The sequence below is a fragment of the Dreissena polymorpha genome, chromosome 2, assembly GCF_020536995.1.
Source record: "Dreissena polymorpha isolate Duluth1 chromosome 2, UMN_Dpol_1.0, whole genome shotgun sequence".
Classification (NCBI taxonomy): domain Eukaryota; kingdom Metazoa; phylum Mollusca; class Bivalvia; order Myida; family Dreissenidae; genus Dreissena; species Dreissena polymorpha.
This window is the reverse complement of record NC_068356.1, coordinates 41,985,618-42,013,542: the sequence shown is the minus strand read 5'-3', so window position 1 is coordinate 42,013,542 and position 27,925 is coordinate 41,985,618. Positions and strand designations below refer to the sequence as shown.

The following is a 27,925-nucleotide window of genomic DNA, read 5'->3' as shown; positions in this document are numbered from 1 at the left end:
TCGATCAATCAGGAGTTTATTCATTTTTAGTTGGTTGGCAACACCACTTGCTTATTTGCAATTGATCCCATACATCAGCTGTATCTTAATGTACACTTTTTGTGTGTATGCAGTCAACAAATAAGCAGATTGATCAAGTAATTTTTTTTTGTATTGTTGCCCTAGGACAAAGTGAATCTTGCCAGTGTGAAACTTAAATTTCAAGTAGGAGCTCATAATTTACCAGCACAAGGTTTGGTGCTTATTTTGATTTGATTATGCATTCTGTAGCAATAGCTCATCTGGTGCACTGATCATCAAAAAAAACGCAGATTTTTACAACCAAATTTTATTCAAGATAAAAACATGAGAATGAAAGATGATTTTAAAAATGTTAGTTTGGACAAGAACACAAGATTAAAAATTTTGCTGATGAACAATGAATGAAAGTTTATGGAGATATAAGACGATACAGTTTCACGATATGAGAACACTTGATAGATGTCCACTTGCTCAACACACACAATGGTGCTAATGAAGGTTGCTGTCCTATGGCTTCTGAGTTCCCTTCTTGCCAATGAGGGATTTGTGGATATGAGGAATGACACCTGAAAATACATGTATCAGAGTTAGAATTTTGTATTTGTTTCATCTGCATAATACAAGTATTCATCAATACTCAACACTGACAACTATTAAAGCTGCTGAGTTACACCCAGTCTGAGCAATAAATACATTTCTACCTAATAAACTCAAAAGCTAAACAGTTGTGAATTTTTGCTGTTTTAACAATATTACAGTCTCTCGAACTTTGACTTGTCCCGGTCTGTTGGTTTACTAGCCTTAGTGCAAATACCTTTGACGAAGACTGAATACTGCAATGCTCGAAAAACATTTACATAAAAATCAGTGAACTTACCACCACCAGCTATGGTTGCCTTGATGAGGGAGTCCAACTCTTCGTCTCCACGAATAGCCAGCTGCAAGTGACGAGGGGTGATTCTCTTCACTTTGAGATCCTTACTGGCATTGCCAGCCAACTCAAGCACCTGAATAGCATGTAGATGTTTCTTTACATGTCAGTCATATGTATGCCAAGAATGTAGATATAAACAAGCAAATTCATTGAATTTATATCCCCAGCCAAACTAGAGCTTTGACACAGCAAAAAGCATTTTTTCAAGATACAAAGGGCCGTAACTCTGTTATTAACAGATGGTGTACAATGCCATTTGACATGCATCATCCTCTTATCCATATATATACTCGTACCAAGTTTCAATGAAATTTGCCAAAGCACTTCCAAGATATGGCTCCGGACACATAAGTGAAGGACGGACAACGCCAAAACAATATACCTCCGCCTTTGGCGGGGGATGATAATGCCCTTGCATTTAACAATCAGATTATCTCAAACAGTTTTCATGAAAGGTCGGCTTCACAGTTGATGTAAAGATATTTTCATTGTTATAAAGCGTGGGCCGTGGGGATATTGTGGTTAACTAAGCAGTCTGTCCGTCCTGGCCACTATCTCCTCCTTCACTATAAGCACTAAAACCTTGAAACTTACACACATTGTAGCTATGAGCATATGTGCGACCCTGCACTTTTTGGAATTCTGATCTGACCCCTGGGTCAAAAGTTATGGGGTTTGGGTGGGGCCAGGTCAGAGATTTTCACTTATTTTTATGCCCCCAGTATGGTGCATTGGCCATAACTTTTGCAATATTGAAGATAGCAACTTGATATTTGGCATGCATGTGTATTTCCTGGAGCTGCCCAATTTGAGTGGCTAAAGGTTATGGTCAAGGTCAGTCTACAAGGTCAAAGGTCAGAAAAACAAATCCAAGGGAAGTAATAAGCTTTTATCCAAGGGAAGTAATAAGCTTTAAAGGGAGGTAAGTAAATAACATGCCAAACGATAAAAAAATAACAAGAGCACCGCCTTGCGGGTGCAGACCGCTCATCTATTTTCTTTTTAAAGGTGCAGGGACTCTCATTTTCAATCACAAAGGAGGGAGGGGTGGAGTGAAGAGGGGTGCATTGTGTGGGGTTGTGGACATTTATTACATTTTCTTCCAAAAATGCAAAAAAAAGGAAAAAAAAAATCGGGGAGTGGGGATTCTTGGGTGCGATGGTTGGACGGTATTTCAAACATAAAATAATAAAAATAAAATTTGTTTTTTAACAGTTTCAAAAAAAAAAAATGGGGGGGGGGGTGAGGTGGGGGGGTATAGTTTGAGGGTGTGGTGGTAATTTGTGAGATGATCTTAAAAAAAAAATTACTAATTTTTTTTTTAAGATCATCTCACAAATTATTAGGGGGGGGGAGGATTCTTGGGTGAGATGGTTGGACGGTATTTCAAACATAAAATAATCAAAATAAATAGTTTTGTTTTTTAACCGTTAAAAAATAAATTGGGGGAGGGGTGGGGTGGGGGATAGTGTGAGGGTGTGGTGGTCATTTGTGAGATGATCTCAAAAAAAAATAAATAGGGGGGATTCGGGGGGGGGGGGGGGGGGATTCGGGGGAAAGCACGGGCGATGGTTTGGGTGGAGTCTATTGTGGTATGTCAGGTAAGAGTAGTTTTGTCAAAGTTTCAATCAAATCTTAATCATAAATAAAGAAGTTATGGCAATTTTAGCAAAATTTAATAATTTGACCTTGAGAGTCGAGGGGTCAAGGTCAAGGTAACATTCAACTTGCCAGGTACAGTAACCTCATGATAGCATGAAAGTATTTGAAGTTTGAAAGCAATAGCCTTGATACTTAAGAAGTAAAGTGGATCGAAACACAAAATTTAACCATATATTCAAAGTTATTAAGTCAAAAAAGGGCTATAATTCAATAAAAATGACATCCAGAGTTATGCAACTTGTCCTTTTCTGTACCCTTATGATAGTTCGCGAGTGTTAAAGTATGAAAGCAATATCTATGATACTTTAGGGGTAAAGTGGACCAAAACACAAAACTTAACCAAACTTTCAATTTTCTAAGTATAAAGGGCCCATATTCCGTCCAAATGCCAGTCAGAGTTACATAACTTTGCCTGAACAGTCCCCTTATGATAGTTAATAAGTGTTGCAAGTATGAAAGCAATAGCTTTGATACTGTAGGAATAAAGTGGACCCAAACACAAAACATAACAAAATTTTCAATTTTCTAAGTATAAAAAGGGCACATAATTCTGTCAAAATGCCAGTCAGAGTTACATTACTTTGCCTGCACAGTCCCCTTATGATAGTTAGTAAGTGTTTCAAGTATGAAAGCAAAAGCTTTGATACTTAAGAATAAAATGGACCTAAACACAAAACTTACCAAAATTTTCAATTTTCTAAGTATAAAAAGGGCACATAATTCTGTAAAAATGCATGCCAGAGTTATCTAACTTTGCCTGCCCAGTCCCCTCATGATAGTAAGTAAGTGTACCAAGTTTGAATGCAATGATACTTTCTGAGAAAAGTGGACCTAAACGCAAAACTTAACCGGACGCCGACGCCAAGGTGATGATAATTGCTCATAATTTTTTTTCAAAAAATAGATGAGCTAAAAATAAATCAAAGCATTTTTTTTCATTTATTTTTTTAAAGCAAGATGGACTTTGAACAGGCGCATCAAAGACATGAATTTCATTGTTGTGTACAAGATTGCGATAGAAAATTTCTGAGACGCTACTATTTAGTCAACCATTTGACTTCAATACATAACTTTTCCAAAACAGAAGCAAGAAGATTGACTATAAGAGAGCATGTTAAGCCATCTCATGTCATTCCAATTAGGATGAAATGTACATAAGTGCCTACAGTGAAGTTATTTCATTATAAGATTTGTTATGAGAGCCAGATGAAAAGGAGAAATTAGGGTATAGATTTTCAATCATTTTTAGGCTATTTTACATTAACTTTTTCAATTCTACAACGAATTACTTCAAATTTATACTGAACATCTTTTGTGACAAAAAGGTCAATCTCAACTATGCATGGCCCCATTACCAACCCTGCAGAGCTCCTGAAACATGTGGTGTGGTGATACGAGTCTGCTTCTGCAGCGCCATTTCCATTAAAAATATATTTTATAATTGTAAACGTGTTTAAACGTGTAAAAATACAAACCTCAGCGGTCAGGTATTCCAGAATGGCTGCACTGTACACTGCTGCGGTAGCTCCCACACGTCCATGGCTTGTTGTCCTGTTCTTCAGATGCCTGTGAATACGACCCACCGGGAACTGCAAGCAAATAACAAATATTTCATTTCCACGGTGCAACAATAAGATTACCATCATGAAGGAGTGAGAACAATAACAAAATAGCATCCACTCGGAAAAAAATATGTCGTTCCACAATTACATCTGACAACCAACACGAGAGCTTTTTTTCAAGAATGATTGCAGTCATGGGGCCACATCGGGAAAAGCTATAGATAACCTTGTCCATGACAAGATGGTCATAGTGTATATACATCTACCAAATAACTGATTTATAAAAATACCCACGCTTGAAATAAGTATGCTTTTGATATTCAAATTCTCATCAATTTTGTTACATCAAATGGGGTGTGAGCCGTTAAAAATAATTGTACTTCTTGCAGTAATAACAACAAATGTAAATATACTATATAAATCTCTTCTTACATTGTTATTGATGTATTCCTTAATGTAGACATACTAAATTATTTAATAATAAAGAACATATATTTTAACCTTTTTATATATATTGATATGCAATACGCCAACATCTTCTTGATATGTTGGACAAGCTGAAATTGCCTTTTACAGGATGAAGAATCAACGAGGTTTCCCAGGATTAAAACATATGTGCTGGACAGATTGTAACATTGTTCATTTGATACTGCACCCTAATAATGTGCCCCACCCATTGTCCTTTTCATTCCTAGCTGTAGAACTGCATGGTAATATTTTTTACATAAAAATATTAATAGCCTACTTGACTTGTATCTCTAATCTTACTGCAGAACTGATCTTTTATTTCAATAAAATAAAGGGGAGCTAACCATAAATAGAACTTATAATAACAAATATGGCGGCCGACCATAAAAGAAACAAAGAACCTATAACCAATAAATTGCACAATTGTAATGTATTACATTTGAACACCAAGGCACAAAAGCTAAGTGATGTGGTGTCTATGATGAATGACATATGCAATTTGTTTATTAATGATGCACCAATTCGAAATATCACAAGCCTTAGTCACGGATGTTTGCAACCTTTCAGATAATACAGGGTATTACAATTAATATGTAGTATAATGCAATTCAATTTTTAAAATACTATTTATCACAAAGTTGGATGTTAAACTTCCAAAAATCTAGCAAAACAAATTTGCAAAATGGTCATTTCCGCCTTTTTCCCCATAATTTAAACATCCCAAAAACAAAGAATGATCCACTTGTATGCAAGATTTCAATCAAATCTTTTTTCAAGTATGCATTGATCAACGAATCAATTTAATAGTAAAACGTTAAAAAGAATACTATGTAAATAGTTAATTGAAATAATCCCGTTACAAACCTGTAATCCAGCGCGCGCAGACCTTGACACTGCTTTGGCCTTGGCCTTTCCAGAATCTTTTCCAGCTTTACCACCAGGCTAAAATGCAATTAAATACCTTTAATAATTACTTTCGTTAAAAAAATATCACCGTCATCTGATAGAGAAACATTCATTTATTCTGAAACATACATAGATTTAAATCGATGCAGTTTAAAAAATCCAAAATTTCGACGATATTTACCATGATTTCAAACGATCGTTGTCTTCTTCACTGCACAAAAACTGACGCACACACTGTGCATAAATTATCGAGCGCCAAAAATATCTCCCAGTCAGTGTTAGTCACGTGATATGTTTCGGCCAATCAAATATTAGCTTATATATCGATTGACCAATTATAATTTACGTTCCATTATCGTCGACAATCAATATGTATGTCACGAGATAAGCGGGAAATATGAAAAGTTCTCAACTTGATTGAGCAATGTTATGTCACCGTGCCGCAGGCAAAACAGAGTCGCTCAAACTGTGAAATCTTTTTGTTGTTGCAATTCACGACATCTTATCTACCGGATAAACTTGTGATTTCTATGGCGCCATTTGATTAGTTAATTAATGAATTGAGTGACACTATGACACTCCGTCGTTAAATTTAGTAATCTAGCCCAATATTGTGTACAGCGAAGCAAAAAACAACGGAAATACTACATGTTTGCCGCCATCCACTAAGCATTTGTTAATTTATTGCTGTCCAGTTTAGATTTTAATTAACTTCAATAAATGTATGTTTTAACATAGATCTTGTAGCTTCATCTAGGTAAATTTTCATCAATTGTGTTGAACATAACTCTTGATTGGATAACAGCATTATGCAAATAAGCCAATGAGGCAGGATCCGCGCACAGAGTGACAGATAATAAATAATACTATAATCGTTATTTCGTACTAGTCTATGTGCATGGAGAAGCCACGCACTGATTTACGTGTGTCTTATGGAGAGTGTTTTACACAACGCATTCGCACTTGCTGCTTATCATGCACGTGAGTGTTTTTCGGGATAGTAAAATTACACGAGCGCTTTATCCGCCCAATCATATAAACTTGTGAGCATATGTATCGTTTTGGCCTTTAAAACTATCACAGAATGCTTATTAATACACACTACATTATGTTAATGGTATGCATCCATCGGTTTGCTACAAGCTAACTAGTATTTACAGCACGATTTTTCGCGAATACTTAAAAAAAATCTGCTTGGCATTCGTGGGAGCCGAGTAACTATTATTTCAACATTGTATGTAACTAAAAAGCCACGTAAACGCAGTTCGTCTACTTTTCCGCAAAGATTTATTTATAAACATTTATTTAAACAAAAATGTTTTCTTTAAATGCAGGCGTTGCCCACAGTTACGCGCTTTTTAGACCGTGTTTTATCAAACAATATTTATGTTCATAATCAAGAAACATTTCACTGAATTCTTGAAATCATGAACAAACGAATGAATTAATAATGGCATTTGATTGCTAGGATGTCAGTCAACCACAATCCACCGCCCGTCGATCCCAGAAAAGGCACATATGGAGTCTGGAACAACCCGCCTCGCCATATCTCTGTTCTTAATTTGAACAAAGGTGTTAACAGTTGTAATTCGAGTTCAGCCGACACTGGTTTTCCGCTAATTTACATGTGCTACAGATAAAATTTACCTTTATATTCGGGGTAACTTTTATTTGAATTACCATGACCTAAAATCTGTTGATGATATGCGAATGATTTGACACACGTAACGTGCATACACCAGTAACAAGTTGTTTGTATCTGGCGATTATGCGAGTGAAGTATTTTGCTTTGAAATTTGACATGATTTTGTCAAGAAATTATATTCCTACAGCAAAATTGTATCGTATAAACAAAATTGTTTCAGAGCTTCGTGAAAACACTGTTAAAACAAGAGCACCGCATAACGAGTGCCACGCTCGGCTACGGGTGCAGTTTTGAATAAATGAAAACTTGTCAGTTTTTTTTTTTTTTTTTTTAAAGGTCACAGTGACCTTTGACCTAGTGACCCCAAAATGGGTGTGGCGTGTAGAACTCATCAAGGTGCATCTACATATGAAGTTTCAAAGTTGTAGATGGAAGCACTGTGATTTTAGAGCCAATGTAAAGGTTTTAACACGACGCGGACGGCGGACGACGAGCTTGCAATGACAATACCTCGGGTTTTACTCCGAAAACGCCGAGCTAAAAATCAAAGTTGTGCGAGTCTACCAAGTAAAGTTTGTGATCATTTTATTTTGTCATTGATTTATCTTTCCAACGTTCCAAACTGAACAGCGTGCGTAAACGATTTTGCATAGAATTCGACGGAATAAAATGTTACTCAGTTTGCCTATATCCCGCCATTCATGTACACAAGAGTTCCGCGGTCGGAGATGACCGCATTGAAGCCGGATTTTTGATTTAAATGACAGGAAAGTACCTTTCGTGTTTTTGTCAATGCAATACTTAAATTACTGAAATATTGTTCAAAGGTCAAAATGAAATGTAAGTACTTTTCAAGGCATGAGCAAACCTTGTGTTATGTTTTGAATGCATGCATATACATGAACAACAATAACATTTAAGGTCACAAATATGACCTTGAAATGTCCAGTGGTTACTTACTAGTTCTGGCCAACCTTCATGTCAAGTTTCAAGACTCTAGGTCCAAGCATACCAAAGTTATAACAACTTTAACATTTTTACATTCAAGGTCACAGTGACCTTGACCTTCAAATGAATGACCTTGAAATGTCCAGTGGTTACTTACTAGTTCTGGCCAACCTTCATGTCAAGTTTCAAGACTCTAGGTCCAAGCATACCAAAGTTATAACAACTTTAACATTTTTATATTGAAGGTCACAGTGACCTTCACCTTCAAATGAATGACCTTGAAATGACCAGTGGTCATCTGTTAATCCTGGCCAACCTTCATGTCAAGTTTGAAGACTCTAGGTCCAAGCATACCAAAGTTATACCATGAAATAAGAACTTTAACATTTTTACATTCAAGGTCACAGTGACCTTGACCTTCAAATGAATGACCTTGAAATGACCAGTGGTTACTAACTAGTTATGGCCAACCTTCATGTCAAGTTTCAAGACTCTAGGTCCAAGCATACCAAAGTTATAACAACTTTAACATTTTTTATATTGAAGGTCACAGTGACCTTGACCTTCAAATGAATGACCTTGAAATGACCAGTGGTCATCTGTTAATCCTGGCCAACCTTCATGTCAAGTTTGAAGACTCTAGGTCCAAGCATACCAAAGTTATACCATGAAATAAGAACTTTAACATTTTCGAGCACGCCGCCACCCCGCCCGCCCGCCCGCCCGACAACATCAATCTATAAGCCGAGATTTTTTCGAAAAAAATCCGGCTAATAAATGACCACTGGATATAAGCATTGCACAGGTGAATGTCTTGAAATTGTCGTAAATTCAATAAAAATGACATCCAGAGTTATGATACTTGTCCTTTTACTGTACCCTTATGATAGTTCGCGAGTGTTAAAGTATGAAAGCAATATCTATGATACTTTAGGGGTAAAGTGGACCAAAACACAAAACTTAACCAAACTTTCAATTTTCTAAGTATAAAGGGCCCATATTCCGTCCAAATGCCAGTCAGAGTTACATAACTTTGCCTGAACAGTCCCCTTATGATAGTTAATAAGTGTTGCAAGTATGAAAGCAATAGCTTTGATACTGTAGGAATAAAGTGGACCCAAACACAAAACATAACAAAATTTTCAATTTTCTAAGTATAAAAAGGGCACATAATTCTGTCAAAATGCCAGTCAGAGTTACATTACTTTGCCTGCACAGTCCATGAGCAAACCTTGTGTTATGTTTTGAATGCATGCATATACATGAACAACAATAACATTTAAGGTCACAAATATGACCTTGAAATGTCCAGTGGTTACTTACTAGTTCTGGCCAACCTTCATGTCAAGTTTCAAGACTCTAGGTCCAAGCATACCAAAGTTATAACAACTTTAACATTTTTACATTCAAGGTCACAGTGACCTTGACCTTCAAATGAATGACCTTGAAATGTCCAGTAGTTACTTACTAGTTCTGGCCAACCTTCATGTCAAGTTTCAAGACTCTAGGTCCAAGCATACCAAAGTTATAACAACTTTAACATTTTTATATTGAAGGTCACAGTGACCTTGACCTTCAAATGAATGACCTTGAAATGACCAGTGGTCATCTGTTGATCCTGGCCAACCTTCATGTCAAGTTTGAAGACTCTAGGTCCAAGCATACCAAAGTTATACCATGAAATAAGAACTTTAACATTTTTACATTCAAGGTCACAGTGACCTTGACCTTCAAATGAATGACCTTGAAATGACCAGTGGTTACTAACTAGTTATGGCCAACCTTCATGTCAAGTTTCAAGACTCTAGGTCCAAGCATACCAAAGTTATAACAACTTTAACATTTTTTATATTGAAGGTCACAGTGACCTTGACCTTCAAATGAATGACCTTGAAATGACCAGTGGTCATCTGTTAATCCTGGCCAACCTTCATGTCAAGTTTGAAGACTCTAGGTCCAAGCATACCAAAGTTATACCATGAAATAAGAACTTTAACATTTTCGAGCACGCCGCCACCCCGCCCGCCCGCCCCGCCCGACAACATCAATCTATAAGCCGAGATTTTTTCGAAAAAAATCCGGCTAATAAATGACCACTGGATATAAGCATTGCACAGGTGAATGTCTTGAAATTGTCGTAAATGTATTTGTATGAAGGAATCAGTAAACGAGGGGTGTAACTTTATGTCTGTATGCACGTGGTATGCGTATACGCGACCTTGTTCTAAAATGAACATACTTTTATATTAAGTACATCTTATTTTCTATCATTTATTATACAATAATTACCGTGACAGTGATTTTTTCGCGTTTTAAGGTGCATCTACAAGATTCGTATATTGATATAATATGAGCCTCGCTCAAGGCAAACGAGTCTTAATGAATCTGCGTACTGTGGTGCCAGACCAGCCTGTGCAGTCCACACAGGCTAATGAGGGACGGCACGTTCCGCCCTAACATTGATTTCGTTTAGATGAGACTTTCTTAAAACGACAAAATTCCACAAACGCAGAGAGCATTGTCCCTGATTAGCGTGTGCGAACTGCACAGGCCAATTTCGGATGACACTTTACGCACACGCATTAAGCCCAGTGTTCACAGACCGCGTCTTATATGCTTGGCTGCATGTATGGACGTTTACAAATTGAGAAATTTACTGGTGTATTGTTCATCAATCACGAATGTCAACTAGTGTCAACAAATATGAGAGGACATTTTTGTTGCATCAGCTTCAGAACATCTGAAACAGAATTAATCTCATGCAATACTTGCGATGGATATACTCAAGGCTCTGGTTATTGACATAAGGTCATCCAAGTACACAAGTATAGTAAGTTGGAATACTGTGAACAGTCGTTTACAATAAATTTCATGTACGAACAAAGAAGACTTAATAGCAATATCAAGTCGACTTGAGTCTACTTGTATCATCACGATTGTTACTTTTTGGGTTTAAGAGAGGGATTGCGAAGAAACAAATACTCTAATGGAAGTTTATTAAAATTGTATTTTTTTCCAATGCATTGTTCTTCTATAACTTTATACACTGCTAGAAAATATATAATTTATATCACAATATGCTTAATATCAGTCATTAATCTACTAATAATTAAGTGTTTTCTATAAGTAAAAAGGTTACATCATAAAACATGTAAAAAGGTTCAAGATACATAATGATGAAATTAATAGATACTTCTTGGGTTATCGTAGGGATATACATGCACTTGTTATTATCAAATTTTTAACGTTTTGATAATTGGGTAGTTAGCAAAATAGTATGGCTTTTTAAGAAATGTATAGAAAGCAAAGCATTTTGCAGATTGTCTCAATTACCGTAGCATTTGAGCCAAGTTTTTAAAAAGTCATCCATAAGGCACATGAGATCATTATTGACTTGACACAAAATAAAGGCAAGATTATTTGACCTTCAAATGTGAACGTGACCTTGAGCAGCATGACTTTTCCGTGCCTTCTTAACCCTTTGCATGCTGGGAAATTTGTCGTCCGCTTAAATGTCGTCTGCTGAATTTCTAAAATTAGCATTTTCTTCGATTTTTTTCAAAGAATACTATCATAATAGCAAACAGTTTGGGTCCTGATGGAACGCCACGTTCTGTGGCGTCTCATCTGGATCCAAACTGTTTGCAAAGGCCTTTAAAATTCGGTTCCCGCACTGAAAGGGTTAACATCCTCAGAGAAAAACTTCCTCATAATAGAAGTGGGCAATTACATTTTTTTTTACAGCAGACAATCAAATCAAAATACACACACATTATACAGACAAACAGGCCGATCAAAAGCTTTTCTTTAACTCTGTCAAGTTTTCTGGCAGATGATTAAAAAACTGACAAACATCTAAATGTATTCTATTCATAGAGCACTTATCTCCAAACCCTTCATGAACAAACTCAGAGCTGTAAAGAGAAGTGAACAAATAACAATACTTATTTTTAAGTTATATAAACGTCCAAAATATCCCCTTATTATTTTAATGACTGAAAGCATGACTCTCATTAACATAAGGTACATATGCTGCTAAGTGTTAAACCATTTCTTACTTTATTTTTTACATAAAACTGCTAATATAGACTCAACAAAATAACAAACCTTAGTAAAAATGAATGTTCCCATTAAAACATAGGAGAATTGTCAACAGAAAAATGATGCAAATAAATACGCATTCAGCATAGAATTTTGATTTCATCATAATAACACTCCTATCTACAGATGAACACATATGTGGAAATCTTTATAATGCATACTAAAAAAACACTATGACAAAGTATATCAATCATTATTTTCCCGTAGCATTCTGTTCCAGCCATGTTATAATCTTTCCAAGTCCCTTTCCTGTACAGGCACTCACTTCCAATGTCTGCAATGGTCGGTTTGCAACTCTGGACTATGTCTTTCAGATGAAAAAGGGACTCTAGTTCACTTTGGCTTAATGTATCTGGCATATCTCTGAAATATACATTAAAATGCTACTATACATGAACTACTTACATATAAAACAATACTATTGCCAAGCAATATAATGTCCACTACTGGCTCCACCATTGTCAGATTTTTATTTTATTTGTTGCCATAGCAACCAGAATTCTTGATGTAGGAACAAAGTGAAAAGATGTGCATAATCTCCATATTGCCATCTAACCATGTTTCAAGTTTCATGAAACAATATGAAGAACTTTTAAAGTTATCGCAGGATTCAGAAAAGTGTGACAGACAGACTCACAGACAGACGCACAGAGCGCAAACCATAAGTCCCCTCTGGTGAAACTGGTAGGGGACAAAAATGATCTAAATAACATTTGAATGTTGGCAGTCCATGAATAAACAAGAAACCATTATCAGTTGTATTATAAATAGAAATACAAGAGTGTGTTTATGAAACATAATGCCCCCTTCTGGACTTTAAAGGCACACAGCAGCTATATCCCATTTGAAAAAATCCAGGTGATATTACCGTCAATTGATATTTAACAAAGATATTTGAAGGAAGGCTGACACACACATCAAAACACCAAACATCAGGTTAGTATCTAAATGTGCTTCAGAAAAACAATCCAAAAACTGTTCTTTTAAAGAAATTGTTAAGTCCAAGGACTGTAACTTTGTCAAAAATCAAAGGTTCAGAATGAAATTAAAACTTGATCTGTAAATCATGTATGTTGACTCTCACACCAAAAATAAGGTCAGTATCTTGAAGTGTTTGGGAGGCAAAAATTATGAGAAATAATTATTATTAAGTCCAAGGCCTGCAATTTTGTTAAAAATGATTGGACCATACTGAAATTTGAATTTCATCTGTAAGTCATGAAGGTAAACTCACTCACAACAAAAATCAGGTAAAAATCTTTAAGTGCTTAGGATAAAAGTCAGAAAAACTGTTTGTGTTTTTTAGAAAATTGCTACGTCCAAGGCCTGAACTTTGCCAAAAATCAATTGACAGGAAAAAATCTCGAACTTGATCTGTTCGTTATGCAGGTAGACTCACACACCCCAAATCAGGTAAACATCTGTAGCCTTTAGGCAAAAAACTCCGGAAACAGAATGCCAGACAGACTGACAGTGCCACTGCTATATGCTATCCTACCAGCGGCATAAAAGTACCTGACATAGGGAAAATCGCAAGAATAATATGGGAATTAAACAGCAGATTTAATTTAAAACTAATTTAGTTAACACCACTAATTTTATCATGGAAAGCTTTAAGGTTAAACTTCAACCAAAATAACTTATGCAAGGTGGAATATTACTTGTACAATTGATAATATCAAGCTTCTGTCAAAATACAACCTAGAATCATATTTAAAATGGCCTACACTGCAGCTGAAACATACATCAGTTTTTTTTCCCTTATATAAGCATTGTTATGGGAAAACAGGGCTAAATGCATGAGTGAAAACAGTTGCAGCAGATAAGCATTTGTAGTCAGCTGAGGGACGACACTTCCCACTTTATGGAATTTTTCATTATAAGAAAGTATCTTTTAAAAAAAATATCATGTTTAAGCCAAAACTGTTCACCCTGATAAGCCTGTGTGGCCTTATCTGAGACAGCACTTTAGGCAATTGTATGAAGCCCAGTTTTCCCAGAACAAGGTATTATAAGAGGGTGTTAAAATTTGTCATTCCCAAGCAAAATTTCAGTTTTCAACTAAACAAGCGCTGCTCGACTATTCTTTGGCATTGATAGAAAAATGTACATTTTCTGTCATAGTGACCACAAAGACATAGTTGAAGTACATTATCTGTAGTAGTCATATAGTATATGTAACATTTAAGTAGACAATTATAAAATTACAACAGCAAATGTGACCAAGCCAAGAAACTAGTCTTTCAACTATTTACAAATAAAATAAGTTGAATTTAATCAAGTTTAAAAGCATAATCTTCATGTTAGCTACCAACAATTTTTCAGCACAATGCCTCAATCCAAATTAAAGCTAAAGAGTGGAAACCATTTGTCTATTTTAGGTAACTATGACCTTGACCCAACTGGCCCAAAATGCAATCCCAACCTAGGTCTGCATGTAAGTTACCTACAAATCCATACAAAAGTTATCGAGCTGAAACAATTTTTTTAGTTACAGTAACCTTGATTCCCCTGCCCTCAAACCAATCCCTTGCTAGAGAAGCCTGTAACTTACCAATATACAAAACTTCAATACAATATCTGCATCCTGACTGAAATAATCAAACTCTATCTATTTTAACAAAAAAATGACCTTGACCTATCTGGCTCCAGTTTAGGTCTTCATATCAGCTAGAGATAGCAGTTGTCACATGCAAATGCTTACCTGATGTACAAATGTACAATAAGGGGCATAAATATGGCATGTCAGAATTATTAAACTTGGCCAGTGACCTCACACAATGACCGAGAACACATCTGTGAAGTTTCATTTGAATACCTGTAGTAGAAACAGTGTACAGACAATGTTGCAGGTTAACATAAACTGGAGCATTGGGTGGATGCTGACATTTGGTAGGATTGCAGTCTAGACTATTCAGTGAATAGTCAAGGTAAAAAGAGCACGCATAACAGGTGCCACACTCGGCTACGGTTGCAGTTTTGAACAAGATGTGTTTGTGAAACACAATGTCCCCCTATATATGACCTTGACCTTGTGAAGGATGACCTTGACCTTGTGAAGGATGACCTTGACCTTTCACCACTCAAAATGTGCAGCTCCATGAGATACACATGCATGCCAAATATCAAGTTGCTATCTTCAATATTGCAAAAGTATTCATAAAATAAGCGATTTGGGCCACATATATTTGACCTCTGACCTTGAAGGATGACCTTGACCTTGACCTTTCACCACTCAAAATGTGCAGCTCCATGAGATACACATGCATGCCAAATATCAAGTTGCTATCTTCAATATTGCAAAAGTATTCATAAAATATGCGATTTGGGCCACATATATTTGACCTCTGACCTTGAAGGATGACCTTGACCTTGACCTTTCAACACTCAAAATGTGCAGCTCCATAAGATACACATGCATGCCAAATATCAAGTTGCTATCTTCAATATTGCAAAAGTATTCATAAAATAAGAGATTTGGGCCACATATATTTTACCTCTGACCTTGAAGGATGACCTTGACCTTTCAACACTCAAAATGTGCAGCTCCATAAGATACACATGCATGCCAAATATCAAGTTGCTATCTTCAATATTGCAAAAGTATTCATAAAATGAGCGATTTTGGCCACATGTATTTGACCTCTGACCTTGAAGGATGACCTTGACCTTGACCTTTCACCACTCAAAATGTGCAGCTTCATAAGATACACATGCATGCCAAATATGAAGTTGCTATCTTCAATATAGCAAAAGTTATTGCAAAATGTTAAAGTTGGCGCAAACAGACCAACAGACAGACCAACAGACAGGGCAAAAACAATATGTCCCCCACTACTATAGTGGGGGACATAACAAGGGCTGTTTGTAAAACATGCATGCCCCCCTATATGGGCTATAAGTTGTAGTAGCAGCCATTGTGTGAATACGTTTTTTTGTCACTGTGAATGGTGGTGGTGGTGGTGGTGGTGGTGGTGGTGGTGGTGGTGGTGGTGGCGGTGGTGGTGGTAGCAGAAGAAATAGTAGTAGTAGTAGTAGTAGTAGTAGTAGTAGTAGTAGTAGTAGTAGTAGTAGTAGTAGTAGTAGTAGTAGTAGTAGTAGTAGTAGTAGTAGAAGTAGTACTAGTAGTAGTTGTAGTAGTAGTAGTAGTAGTAGTAGTAGTAGTAGAGTAGTAGTAGTAGTAGTAGTAGTATTAGTAGTAGTAGTAGTAGTAGTAGTAGTAGTAGTAGTAGTAGTAGTAGTAGTAGTAGTAGTAGTAGTAATAGAGTAGTAGTAGTAGTAGGTGGTGGTGGTGGTAGCAGAAGAAATAGTAGTAGTAGTAGTAGTAGTAGTAGTAGTAGTAGTAGTAGTAGTAGTAGTAGTAGTAGTAGTAGTAGTAGTAGTAGAAGTAGTAGTAGTATATAGTCATTGGACTGATAATTATAGATTTAGGATTACAGACCAGTTGCTTCAGTAATATTGTTCAGAGTGTGCCCTGTTGGCCGCGTATGCATTCTTGAATTATCATTCAAAAAACCACTTTACTATTTCGAGTCACCGGTGTAGGTGGAAGCAATTTGATTTTAGAGCCAATGTTCAAAACCTTAACAAAATGTTAAGGTTTTAGCATCACGCGGACTTCGGACGACACGATGAGCTGGCTATGAAAACACCGAGCTAAAAATGACTCCTTCCCTGAAATTCAGTAGAAAGCCCCATATATTCATGCTGCTATTAACAATTTTCATCTCACATTTTGTTGAAGATCAGTAACACTGGTATGGCTGGCAGATTACTGGAACTAAGGAGATTCAGCAGCTGTATACAGCTTGCAGCCACTTGCAGCCGATTGGAAACATCAACAACATACTGAAATTTATCAAACAGTGCAACTTTTAACAAAGATAAATCAAAGCAATAATTAAATATAACATTATAAAAATTTAAGTTTGACTTTTTGCAAGTACATTTTCTTGTGTGTTTTTTATTATCAACTATAATCTGATATTAAACGGTTAAGTAGCTTTCAATAGTAATGTTGCCATAACATTTATTATAAAATTTTCCGTAAAAAACGCAGGATGGATTTTATAGTGGATGTAAATAGTATTCAATATTCATGATGTGTAGATCTTACCTGAGAGAAAGCAGGGAGGGTAAGGAAGGAACATGGTGTGTAGATCTTACCTGAGAGAAAGCAGGGAGGGTAAGGAAGGAACATGATGTGTAGATCTTACCTGAGAGAAAGCAGGGAGGGTAAGGAAGGAACATGGTGTGTAGATCTTACCTGAGAGAAAGCAGGGAGGGTAAGGAAGGAACATGGTGTGTAGATCTTACCTGAGAGAAAGCAGGGAGGGTAAGGAAGGAACATGGTGTGTAGATCTTACCTGAGAGAAAGCAGGGAGGGTAAGGAAGGAACATGGTGTGTAGATCTTACCTGAGAGAAAGCAGGGAGGGTAAGGAAGGAAAATGGTGTGTAGATCTTACCTGAGAGAAAGCAGGGAGGGTAAGGAAGGATGATGTGTAGATGTTACCTGAGAGAAAGCAGGGAGGGTAAGGAAGGAACATGGTGCATCAGCAACATTTGCATTTTCCCAAAGAAAGCCAAACAAATTTAAGTACAGTGATTAAGAGAAAGAAACATAATAAGCCCCTTCCCCAAACCCTCTTAAAATCTTAGAATTTGAAAAACAACAGATTCAAAGAGTACTACAGTAGGGCTTAAGGGTTTGTGGTAAAATAGACGACTGGAGAAGCAACCTGTTCTGAATCATTACCTAAGTAAGGATGTAAATGTTGACCTATTATTACTAAAATGTTACATTGTGTATCACTCTGATGAGTAGATCAGAGCCATCACTATTTCGTACCATAAGTGAGTTAGAGTCTGTCAAGTAGTTCTTCCAGATGGGCCCCATACAACCTCCCAGCTCCCTCACTGTGACCTCCTGCCTGCGACCTACTGGCACTGTCACCAGGTTTGTGCCCACCTGAAATCAGGGCAACAATAAATATTAATGTATCCTTGTTTTTGCTTCTTAAGATAATTCAGAACTAGAAATGGCGCAGCAGAGGCCGACACGTATCCCCACGGTGCATGTTTGACTCAGGGGCGCCCCAGAGTTGGTTATGGGGCCATGCATAGTTGAGATTGACCGTATTGTCATAAGAGATGTTCAGTGTAAATGTGAAGTAATTTGGTGTAAAAGTTAATGTAAAATAACCTAAACAAGAGATGTGTTTGTCAGAAACACAATGGCCCCTACAGCGCAGCATTGAAATAAAATTTCTATTTATCATTTGGCAAGTATAGAAATCATCTCCCTTTAAAGGTTATTACTTCCCTTGAATTTTGTCCAATCCAACCCGGGGGGGGGGGAGGGGGGGGGGGGGTCTCACAGTCAATCATGACCATGTCAGACATCACTGACAACCAAGGCCTGTGGTTTAAAAGAGATCATAGCCAGTTTTTTGTTTTTTTCTTTTTCATATATCATAGCCAGAGTTGATCATGTATCTATGGACATAAGTCCACAGGTATGAACATGAAAGAAATTATAATTATATCATTTAAAAAAAAACTTTGAAAAATCAATCATTTGGGTTATAAATAATCAAATTAATAAATCTGTACAGTAATTGTGAAAATAACTTCAATTCTTGGTAAGAAAATATATAATATGAGATTTATAATTATATAAATTAGTTCCCTTGAAAATAATTGTCTGTAACAAATCTCTATTTTTAGTAGCAAATAATTAAAAGCCACTACCGTGATTGTAGATTCACCACTCAAAATGTGCAGCTCCATGAGATACACATGCATGCCAAATATATAAAGTGGCTATGTTCAATATTGAATAATTTTCTCCCTTTTTAAAGCTTATTACTTCCCTTAAATCTGTATTATTTACCGTAGACTGTAAAGGATGACCTTGACCTTTTACCACAATGTGTTTGTCAGAAACACAATGCCGCCTACTGCGCCGCTTTAATTTATTTAACAAAAATATATACGTGGGTATGTCAGATAACTATGTCCATTTAAAGCTTATTACTTCCCTTGACATTGTTTTTTCGACCCTAGACCTTGAAGGATGATGTTGACCTTGAAATTTTACCACTCAAAATGTGCAGCTCCATGAGATACACATGCATGCCAAATATCAAGGTGCTATCTTCAATATTTAAAAAGTTATGGCTAATGTTAAAGTTATTTCGGACAGACAGACAGACTGACATACTGACTGACGGACAGTTCAACTGCTATATGCCACCCTACCGGGGGCATAAAAATGAGTGAAAATCTATACCCTTATTTCTCCTCCTCATCCTGCTCTTCTAACAAATCTTATAATGAAATAACTTCACTGTAGTCAATTATGTACATGTCATCCTAATTGGAATGACTTATGAGATGGCTGAACATGCTCTCTTATAGTCAATCTTCTTGCTTCTGTTTTGGAAAAGTTATGTATTGAGGTTAAATGGTTGATTAAATAGTAGCGTCTCAGAAATTTTCTATCGCAATCTTGTACACAACAATGAATATGTTGAATTTCATGTCTGTCTGTGATGTGCCTGTTCAAAGTCCATCTTGCTTTAAATGGTTTCTCACATTTTTCCCACTTGAACATTTTGACAGATTTTAAGTAATGAGTCTAAAGTTGTAATTGAACAAAGTGAAAGTTTCAGCCCTGTTATAGATTCTTGAGGCTCTATTCCATGAGTTTCTCATGCTTTTAATGCTTGACTTCATTCTATCTCTTTTCTCATATACAGATGTCCCTTTCCACCAATATTTTATAATCCCTTGTATAAACATTAGATGGATGAGCTAAACCATTTCACAGATGAGTTAACACAAACAATTGAATACTACATACATCTCTGCGCCACTATTGTGTAACTCTATGCACCGCTTTGATTTTTTTTTTTATATCATTTGGCAGATTAGTTACTTACCTACCTTTAAAGCTTATTACTTCCCTTGAATTTGTTTTTTTTTACCTTTGACCTTGAAGGATGACCTTGACCTTAACCTTTAGCCACTCAAAATGTGCAGCTCCATGAGATACACATGCATGCCAAATATCAAGTTGCTACCTTCAATATTGCAAAAGTTATGGCCAATGCACCATACTGGGGGCATAAAAATAAGTGAAAATCTTTGACTTGGCCCCACCCAAACCCCCATAACTTTTGACCCAGGGGTCAGATCCAAATTCCGAATAGTGCAGGGTCGAACATATGCTCATAGCTACCTGTACCATGTGTGTAAGTTTTAAGGTTCTAGTGCTTATAGTGTAGAAGGAGATAGTGGCCAGGACGGACAGACAGACGGACGGCGGAGATAACCACAATATCCCCACGCTTTTCAAAAAGCGTGGGGATAATAAAGTTATGCAGTGTTTTTGAAGTGGCAAGAATTTTAAGTGACAACTATACTTTTCTAAAGCAGAATGAAACATTACGCTTAGAAATATCACAATAGATGGACTGTCTAGTGAAATAACACAACTAATTAAACAGGACACAGTTTTTTGTATTATAAATAAATATTGATTCAACCAAAGTATTATAATTTCAAAATCTTGATTATCAGTGTACGTGATATATTCAAACAAGTGCTTTTAGACTGATAACTTGGTACAACCCATGCTTAGTATCTTTGGGAAAGACCACCTGAATGCTCAATGAGTGGATTGAAGACCTTGGATTACAAATGAAAACAAGCAAATTCGTCGAATTGATATCCCCCGCCATTATACTTCTGGACCAGGGCTCGACATTAAAGGTAGTCCGACTGTCCGGGACAACCAAATTGTTAGTCCGGACAAGTAAATAAAGAAATTTGCTAGTCCGACGGGACAAGTGGTCATTATAATTGCATAACTTAGAAAAAATGCCTTTAAAGCCATTATTTCTGTGGAGATATCACTCAACTTTTCCGAGTATATTTTGTACACGTTTAATCGTCGAAGCCCGAGATATTCTGATAGTTCCATGTGATACATGTACTACACTGAACTGTTCACAAGGGAAGCAACCCTTAACATTTTTTTCTTTGCCAAGATAACAAGAATATTCTCCCTTGTAAAGAATATGCATTTTACGACACCGGTACACACCGATCTTACAGACAATTAACGTAGTGACGTCCTCCCTATGTATAGAATGATTTTTTTTGTAAATATCAGTTAAGTACTGTACATATACATCACTTTTAACATTTTTTGTTTGATGTTGGCAAAACACAAGTTTTTGTCAGGTATTATGGCTTTGTATAATGTTTAAAAATCAATAATCTTGAGTTTTCCTGTTATTCTAGTCAGTTCTTTTTGTATTAAAATTGCCTACAATTATGTTTACATGTATTTTGAGTGATTCAAGTCTTTATGATTTGAGCATTTTGTATTATTTCATTATTTTGCAAAGTACTGAGCAGAATAAAGATATAATGTTCAGGACAAGTTGTTTTTTGGTCAGGACAAGTGAAATTATGGTCTACTTGTCCGACTGGACAAGTGGCCTTAAAAGTTATTGTCGAGCCCTGTGGACACAAAAGTTTTCTGGACGGATGGACAACGCCAACGTGCATCATCCTCTTATCCATATATATACTCATACATACAAAGTTTCAATGAAATCTGTCAAAGCACTTCCAAGATATGGCTCCGGACACACAAAAAAAGCATTTTTTCAAGATACAAGGGGCCATTACTCCGTTATTATCAGATGGTGCACAATGCCATTTGGCATGCATTATTCTCTTATTCTTATATATACTCATACCAAGTTTCAAGGAAATCCCCCAAAGCACTTCTAAGATATGGCTCCGGACACAAAAGTGCCGGAAGGACGGAAAGACAGACAACGCCCAAACAATATCCCTTCGCCTATGGCAGGGGATAAAAATACAGGCACAAATTCAAATTTGATTTCATTTCAACAGTCAATTAAGCCCATTAGCTTTTAGGCCAAGTCCACTATTTGCAAGGGTAACATTTCTTTAAGCTAGTAAACTTACCAGTTAAATAACAAATGTTAGCATTAAAGTGAAATACTTACATCCACAAAGTTTGTGTAATAAATTCCATTTATAAAATGTAGTCTAGAGGAATAAATGTTTACTTTATTTACATCAGTTACCCGTAATTACTTATTTAATAATTACCATTTTGTTGCTCTTTACCATAAGAAAAATTGAAATTAAATTGAAGTAATCTGTTTTGGCTATGAAAAATTTATTGTGAGTAGCACACAACGCTAGTCGTACAAAATCAATTTGTTTGAAGACTGATACTAGTATTTATAAATATATATTTATTTTAAAACAAACCGTTGAAATAGTTGTAGGCATTTCTTCGAAATGGAAGTCTAGTCCATTTTTTGCAAAGGCTGCTGAGAACGGTTAAGAAATGGTACACAAGTAATGAACAAAAATATATATGAATCTGTGTTAGTTTGTTTCAGTCTGTTGCACCTGGAGAAAGTATCATGAGCAAACATAGAAATATTAAGGTTGCATTTCTTTTTATATGGGACAATCAACTTGTGAGATAACAATACCTAAGTATGTATCAGTATACGGATGTTTTGGCTTCATTAAGAAAGCATACTTGTACATCGATTTCTATTACATGTAAATGGTGGTAAAAATAATAAATTTGAAAGCTTTTAAAATCCACTTTATATCTTGTATAGTATAGATAGTATAGTTCGGCACAAAATTTTCGATTAAGAAGGAGTGCTGTATCAGAAGAAGCAAGAAGAAGAGAATAAGAGCCACAGGAATTCCCTGTGGTTGTAAATCGTTGCTTTGGTCAGAGAAATTCAAGGCTCAAAAGAGACCCCGAGGCTTGGGAAGACTATTTAAAGGGATTTTTTCACGCTTTGGTAAATTGACAAAATTGAAAAAAGTTGTTTCAGATTCGCAAATTTTCGTTTTGGTTATGATATTTGTGAGGAAACAGTAATACTGAACATTTACCATGCTCTAATAAAGCCATTATATGCATCTTTTGACAATTTTAAAACCTAAAAATTATAAAGCGTTGCAACGCGAAACGATTGAATAATTTGGAGAGTTCTGTTTTTGTCGTTAAATTTTCTGAAACTACGAAGATTGCTTATATAAGGTATAAAATACGTTTAATATGTGTTCTCGGCGGAATAGCTCAGTAGGTTAAAGCGTTTTTACTTCAGGACTCTGGCAGGACTCCAGGAGTCACTGGTTCGAAACCTGCTCCGGGCAATGTTCTTTTCCTTTTTTTAATTTTATTCTTGATTTTTTACTGGAGCTTTTACGATCCAATGTTTACATTTATCAATATAAAGCATTTAATGAATAAGTTAAAAAAATGCCAAAATCTGTGAAAAGGCCCCTTTAAGATCGGTTAAATACATCTGGGGTAAAATTTATTGATTTCCGATTTTTTGTGGTTGTTAATATCTGGCGTTATCAATTAAAATTGAACCTTACATATTTTGGAAATTGTTGAGGATATCCTAAACTAAAGCCAGTAAAGGCTAAAGTTAATGACATGCTAATTAAGGTTGATTGGTCATTGTCGGCTTGGGTACTACTTACATGTACCCCGGGTACTCTTAAGTATACTTACATGTACCCGGGTGCGGTAAATATACTTAATCGTACCCGGTCGATTTTAGACTGTACTCTAGTTATATTCCTGCCCAAAATCCGATGTCGTAAAACGCGCTACCGATTATCTTAAAAAAACTTCTCTTTTAACAAAACTACATCAACATGCAGATTTATTTTGGCCCAATTTTAAATCCGAAATTCGGCTATGTTCCCAATCCCAAAAAGTATACTTTTTTCCCAAAATGTGGCAAAAAATTCCCTATTTCCAAAATAAAAGTTTTTTTTTTGTTTTTTTTTTTAGAAAGTGTCTAATGCGTATTTTATCTCAATTTTAATTCAATTACATCTAACAAAGTATTACATGATTTTGTTCTTTTAATTTGAAAGATTATAAAAAGTTATAGCAAATTAAGTATATCCCTAATCAGCGGACTTTTCATTTGGAAAAAAAAGGCTAATGAATTTGTTTTCCCAATATCATGAAAATGCCGATAAAATTCCCAATTCCAAAGCCATGGGCTATCTTCCCAAAAAGTGGAAAAAAAACCTGACATGCTTTTTGAGTATGAGTTCCGCTAATATAGAGGCCATCTTACAGAAAATTGACATACATGTGAATATAATAAATTTCCAAAAGTAGCCGACAAAGACCGATTTAGCGTTACATTTCCCGGTTACGTTTTAGTATATTTACCGTACCCAGGGTACATGTAAGTATACTTAAGAGTACCTGGGGTACATGTAAGTAGTACCCGAGCCGACAGTGACCGATCGAGGGCTAATTAAAGTTGTGAGGAAAGGTGATTATTTCATACGATCATATCAAACTGTAGCGAATTGAAACGAAAAAACAACTATCGTTCAATATTTCGTTTAAAATAATAATAAGAGTTATATTTTTCGAAACTTCAAATTGCAACCTAGTTCGAACCCTAACATAGTTACGAATGAACCGTGGTACGAATATTGTTATTGGAAAATGGCTATTAAAAACAAGAAAATCCTTTCAAAAGATACAAGCTATTTCAAGCCGTTTTAATATAAGAGTTTTCCCAGAGCCGGTTGCCCCTAATATCAAAGACATTTCCTATTTTGATTAAACAATCGTCGCTTCTCCGTTTCGCGAGTTAACATCTCTGAGTGATCTCCCTTGTGTAAATATTTACCATCACGGGAGGCAACCATGTGATGTTAGATATTAGCTCCCTTGAATGCTTGACGATTATGTCAACAAAGTCTTGTATCACTGCATCAAGTTAAGACTGGTTATGGAACTTAAAAGGTTTCGTTGTTGTGTCCTTTTGATACTTTTTACCTCAGTGTATGATTGTACAAATAAACCTACAATTTAAAGTCAAAGACGTTCTTTGAACATGACAAATGCATTCATTAATTGATTGATTGGAATGCGTGCATGTCATATGGCTATCGTTTTAATTAGCATGTTGTTTTTCTTTTCTGACTGCACAGCAGGTCTATTCAGCAAACAGCACGGCTACACTGGTTTGCTTAAGTTTCTCTAGCTGGGCTCACACCCATGACCATCAGAACACTAGCATGTCCCACTCACCCGTGTTCTTTTCACTAATATTTTCCAATTCGAGTGTGTAATTAGTAAACTTTTTAATCACCTGGAATTTCGAAATGCTCATAAGGAGGTTTGCATAAGTTTTTTTAATGAATTTATTTGCTGCTAAATATTAAACAATAATTTTTTTATCATTCGCATAGTGTCTGCAATGGAAAGAAGTTCATGTATACTCTAGACAGTTATTGTGATAGTTTTAATCACACAACACATAGTTGTTTTTGTGCAATGTCTTGTGTCAATTTTTTATTGAAACATCTCCTGCTTAACTGCTTGGCAGATTATAACAATGTTAAAATGAATGATCCAAGGCTTTAGTCTTTATATCTTTCCTTTCTTCTGCATATGTAGATATGTAGGTAACCAAGCCCAGGGGTCACATTCTTTATATTGACTTATATCGTAAATGCCTAAAAAAAAATCTTGGAAAGCACACCGCGATTCAAGGGTTTAATATTTGGGTTGTAACATAATTTGGTGGTCCGATACCAAGTTTGTTCAAACAATACCACTGGGTCAAAATTGGCTCCATCCTTGGGTTATTTGTTTTTCTTATATTAACATGTATATTGTGAAAGTGTTAAAAAATCTCTGCAAGCGCAAGGTCCAAAGGTTTAGTATTTGGCTTAAATGAAATCATGGTCCTCTATTAGGTTTGTTCAAATCATGTCCCTAAGAATTGCATTGTCTTACCCTAGGGATTATTTGTACTCCTAATTGTATATGGTAAAAACTAAAAACTTTAAAAGGCTTCTCTGAAACCGTAAGGCCCACAGGTTAGGCACTTTGCATATAATATGGTATGGGGGTCCTTTTAGTACTGCGTAAGTTCAAATCCTTCCCTGGGATCAAAATAGGTCATGCCGTGAGACTCGCTTATTTTCCTTATATTTATCCAATGAAAACTTGTTAAATCTCTAAAACCACAAGGCCCAGAGATTTGGTATTTGGCATGTTACATCGTAAAGTGGTCTCCTACCAACTTAGTTCAAATCATGCACCTGGGGTCAAAATTGGCCACTTACTCGTACATATTAGTTTTTATTATATGAACAAAGTAATACCTATTCTGAATCCGCATGGCTGCGAGGTTGGCTAAATGCATTTGGCATGTTACATCATATGGTAGTTCTCCAGCAAGTTTGCTCATATCATGCCCAGGGATCAAATCTGGCAATGCCCTAGGAGTAACTTGTTTTCCTTATGTTCATTGCAAAAACATAAATTATTCTCTGAAACTGCAAGGTCCAGAGGTTTGGTATTTGACATGTTGTATAATGTTACTTTACCTAGTTTGTTCAATTCATGCCACTGGGTTCAAATTTGCCCCATCCTGAGGGTAAAATATTTATATTGAGTTTTATAGCAAAACAACTGTAAAAACTGTCTCTAAAACCACAAGGCCCACAGCTTTGATGTGTGACATCCGATAGTGATGTGCAATGATTATTCAAATCATGCCCCTGAGTTTGAATCAAGCAAAATTTTTGTGGTCACACAATGAACACGAGGTTATAGTAAATAACTTTAACAATTTTATTGTCTGAAACTGCAAGGGTTAGGGGTTTAATATTTTGTGATCTACATGATATGTTAAGATCATTCCCCGAGGGTTGAGCTGGCATCACCCTGTGGCTATCTTATTTCACATATATAAATTCTATCAACTCTCTTCAAGAAGGTAAATAAACATTATAGTAACCAGCATTCAGGTGATTAAAATATAACGTTATTATTGTTTATCATAGGATACTAGTATATTAATTTTACAACACTTATTTCAACAAATTTACTAATTTTGTCACCTTTTTCTTTGCCTTTTTGAGATTTTTTTAATCTTAGAAAAAAACTTTTTAGTAATAGATTAAGCTTATATATAACATGTTAGACTATTCTCATTCATATTGGATAGACTATTGCCACTTTTACTCCCTTTTGAATGCAAAGTTATTCAATATAGTTCAGTTTACGTGTGTTTCATTTGTGTGTTATTGTTATTTTAGGTTCGCTGAATTTTATGTCCCCTTTCAAAGAACTTTCAGTGCGACTGTTCGAAATTTCCGGTCTTTTTTTAAATTTGTCAAAACTTGTGTTTTTCCATAGGTCGCATAGTAAATAACTTCAAAAATTTTCTTTCCTGAAAATCCAAAGGTCAGAGGTTTAACACTGATGTGTGTAACATTGAATAGTACTCCTTTTCTTAGTTTTTTTTAGCTCACCTGAGCACTTAGTGCTCAATGCAAACTTTACGGATACTGTATTTTCCGTTGTCCCTCAGTCCTTGTGTGCGAAAAGGTTTCTTCAAGGTAGCGCACCTCTAATGGGCACATATCCAAATATAATCTAAGTAATTATTTTCTTAATCAGCATCATTTCACTGAACTACATGCAAATTTGTAGGTAGGCTTTCCATGCTTTTTAAAAAAATATACCGATTTTTTCAAAACCACCCCCACGCTCGGCTTTTGTCCAGTTTATTTTCACCCCTGGAGTATATAAAAGT

General features: G+C 35.9%; 4 protein-coding genes across 6 annotated transcripts in view; 1 reads left to right on the top strand and 3 right to left on the bottom strand.

The window, feature by feature from the left end:
* The window catches only part of LOC127866779 (mitochondrial dicarboxylate carrier-like), a 157,059-nt gene that overhangs the window by 44,124 nt on the left and 85,010 nt on the right, over positions 1 to 27,925 (bottom strand). The window lies entirely within an intron of this gene.
* LOC127866784 (histone H2A.V) lies at positions 313 to 5,823 on the bottom strand. The gene is made up of 5 exons (XM_052407590.1): positions 5,735 to 5,823; positions 5,512 to 5,589; positions 4,093 to 4,206; positions 899 to 1,028; positions 313 to 587 (listed from the first exon to the last, which is right to left on the bottom strand). Exons 1-5 carry the CDS (start codon positions 5,735 to 5,737, stop codon positions 529 to 531), a joined length of 384 nt encoding a protein of 127 aa, XP_052263550.1. The 5' UTR covers positions 5,738 to 5,823; the 3' UTR covers positions 313 to 528.
* LOC127866781 (ADP-ribosylation factor-like protein 16) lies at positions 11,128 to 24,993 on the bottom strand. The gene is made up of 5 exons (XM_052407587.1): positions 24,852 to 24,993; positions 22,569 to 22,630; positions 18,097 to 18,216; positions 16,980 to 17,095; positions 11,128 to 12,610 (listed from the first exon to the last, which is right to left on the bottom strand). The coding sequence occupies exons 1-5, from the start codon at positions 24,916 to 24,918 to the stop codon at positions 12,364 to 12,366; spliced, it is 612 nt and encodes a 203-aa protein (XP_052263547.1). The 5' UTR covers positions 24,919 to 24,993; the 3' UTR covers positions 11,128 to 12,363.
* The window catches only part of LOC127866772 (kelch-like protein 24), a 33,422-nt gene continuing 30,532 nt past the window's right edge, over positions 25,036 to 27,925 (top strand). For both annotated transcript variants that reach the window (XM_052407571.1, XM_052407570.1), the window contains exon 1: positions 25,036 to 25,116. The gene's annotated coding sequence lies outside the window, so the exon portion shown is untranslated. The remainder of the gene's footprint in view (positions 25,117 to 27,925) is intronic.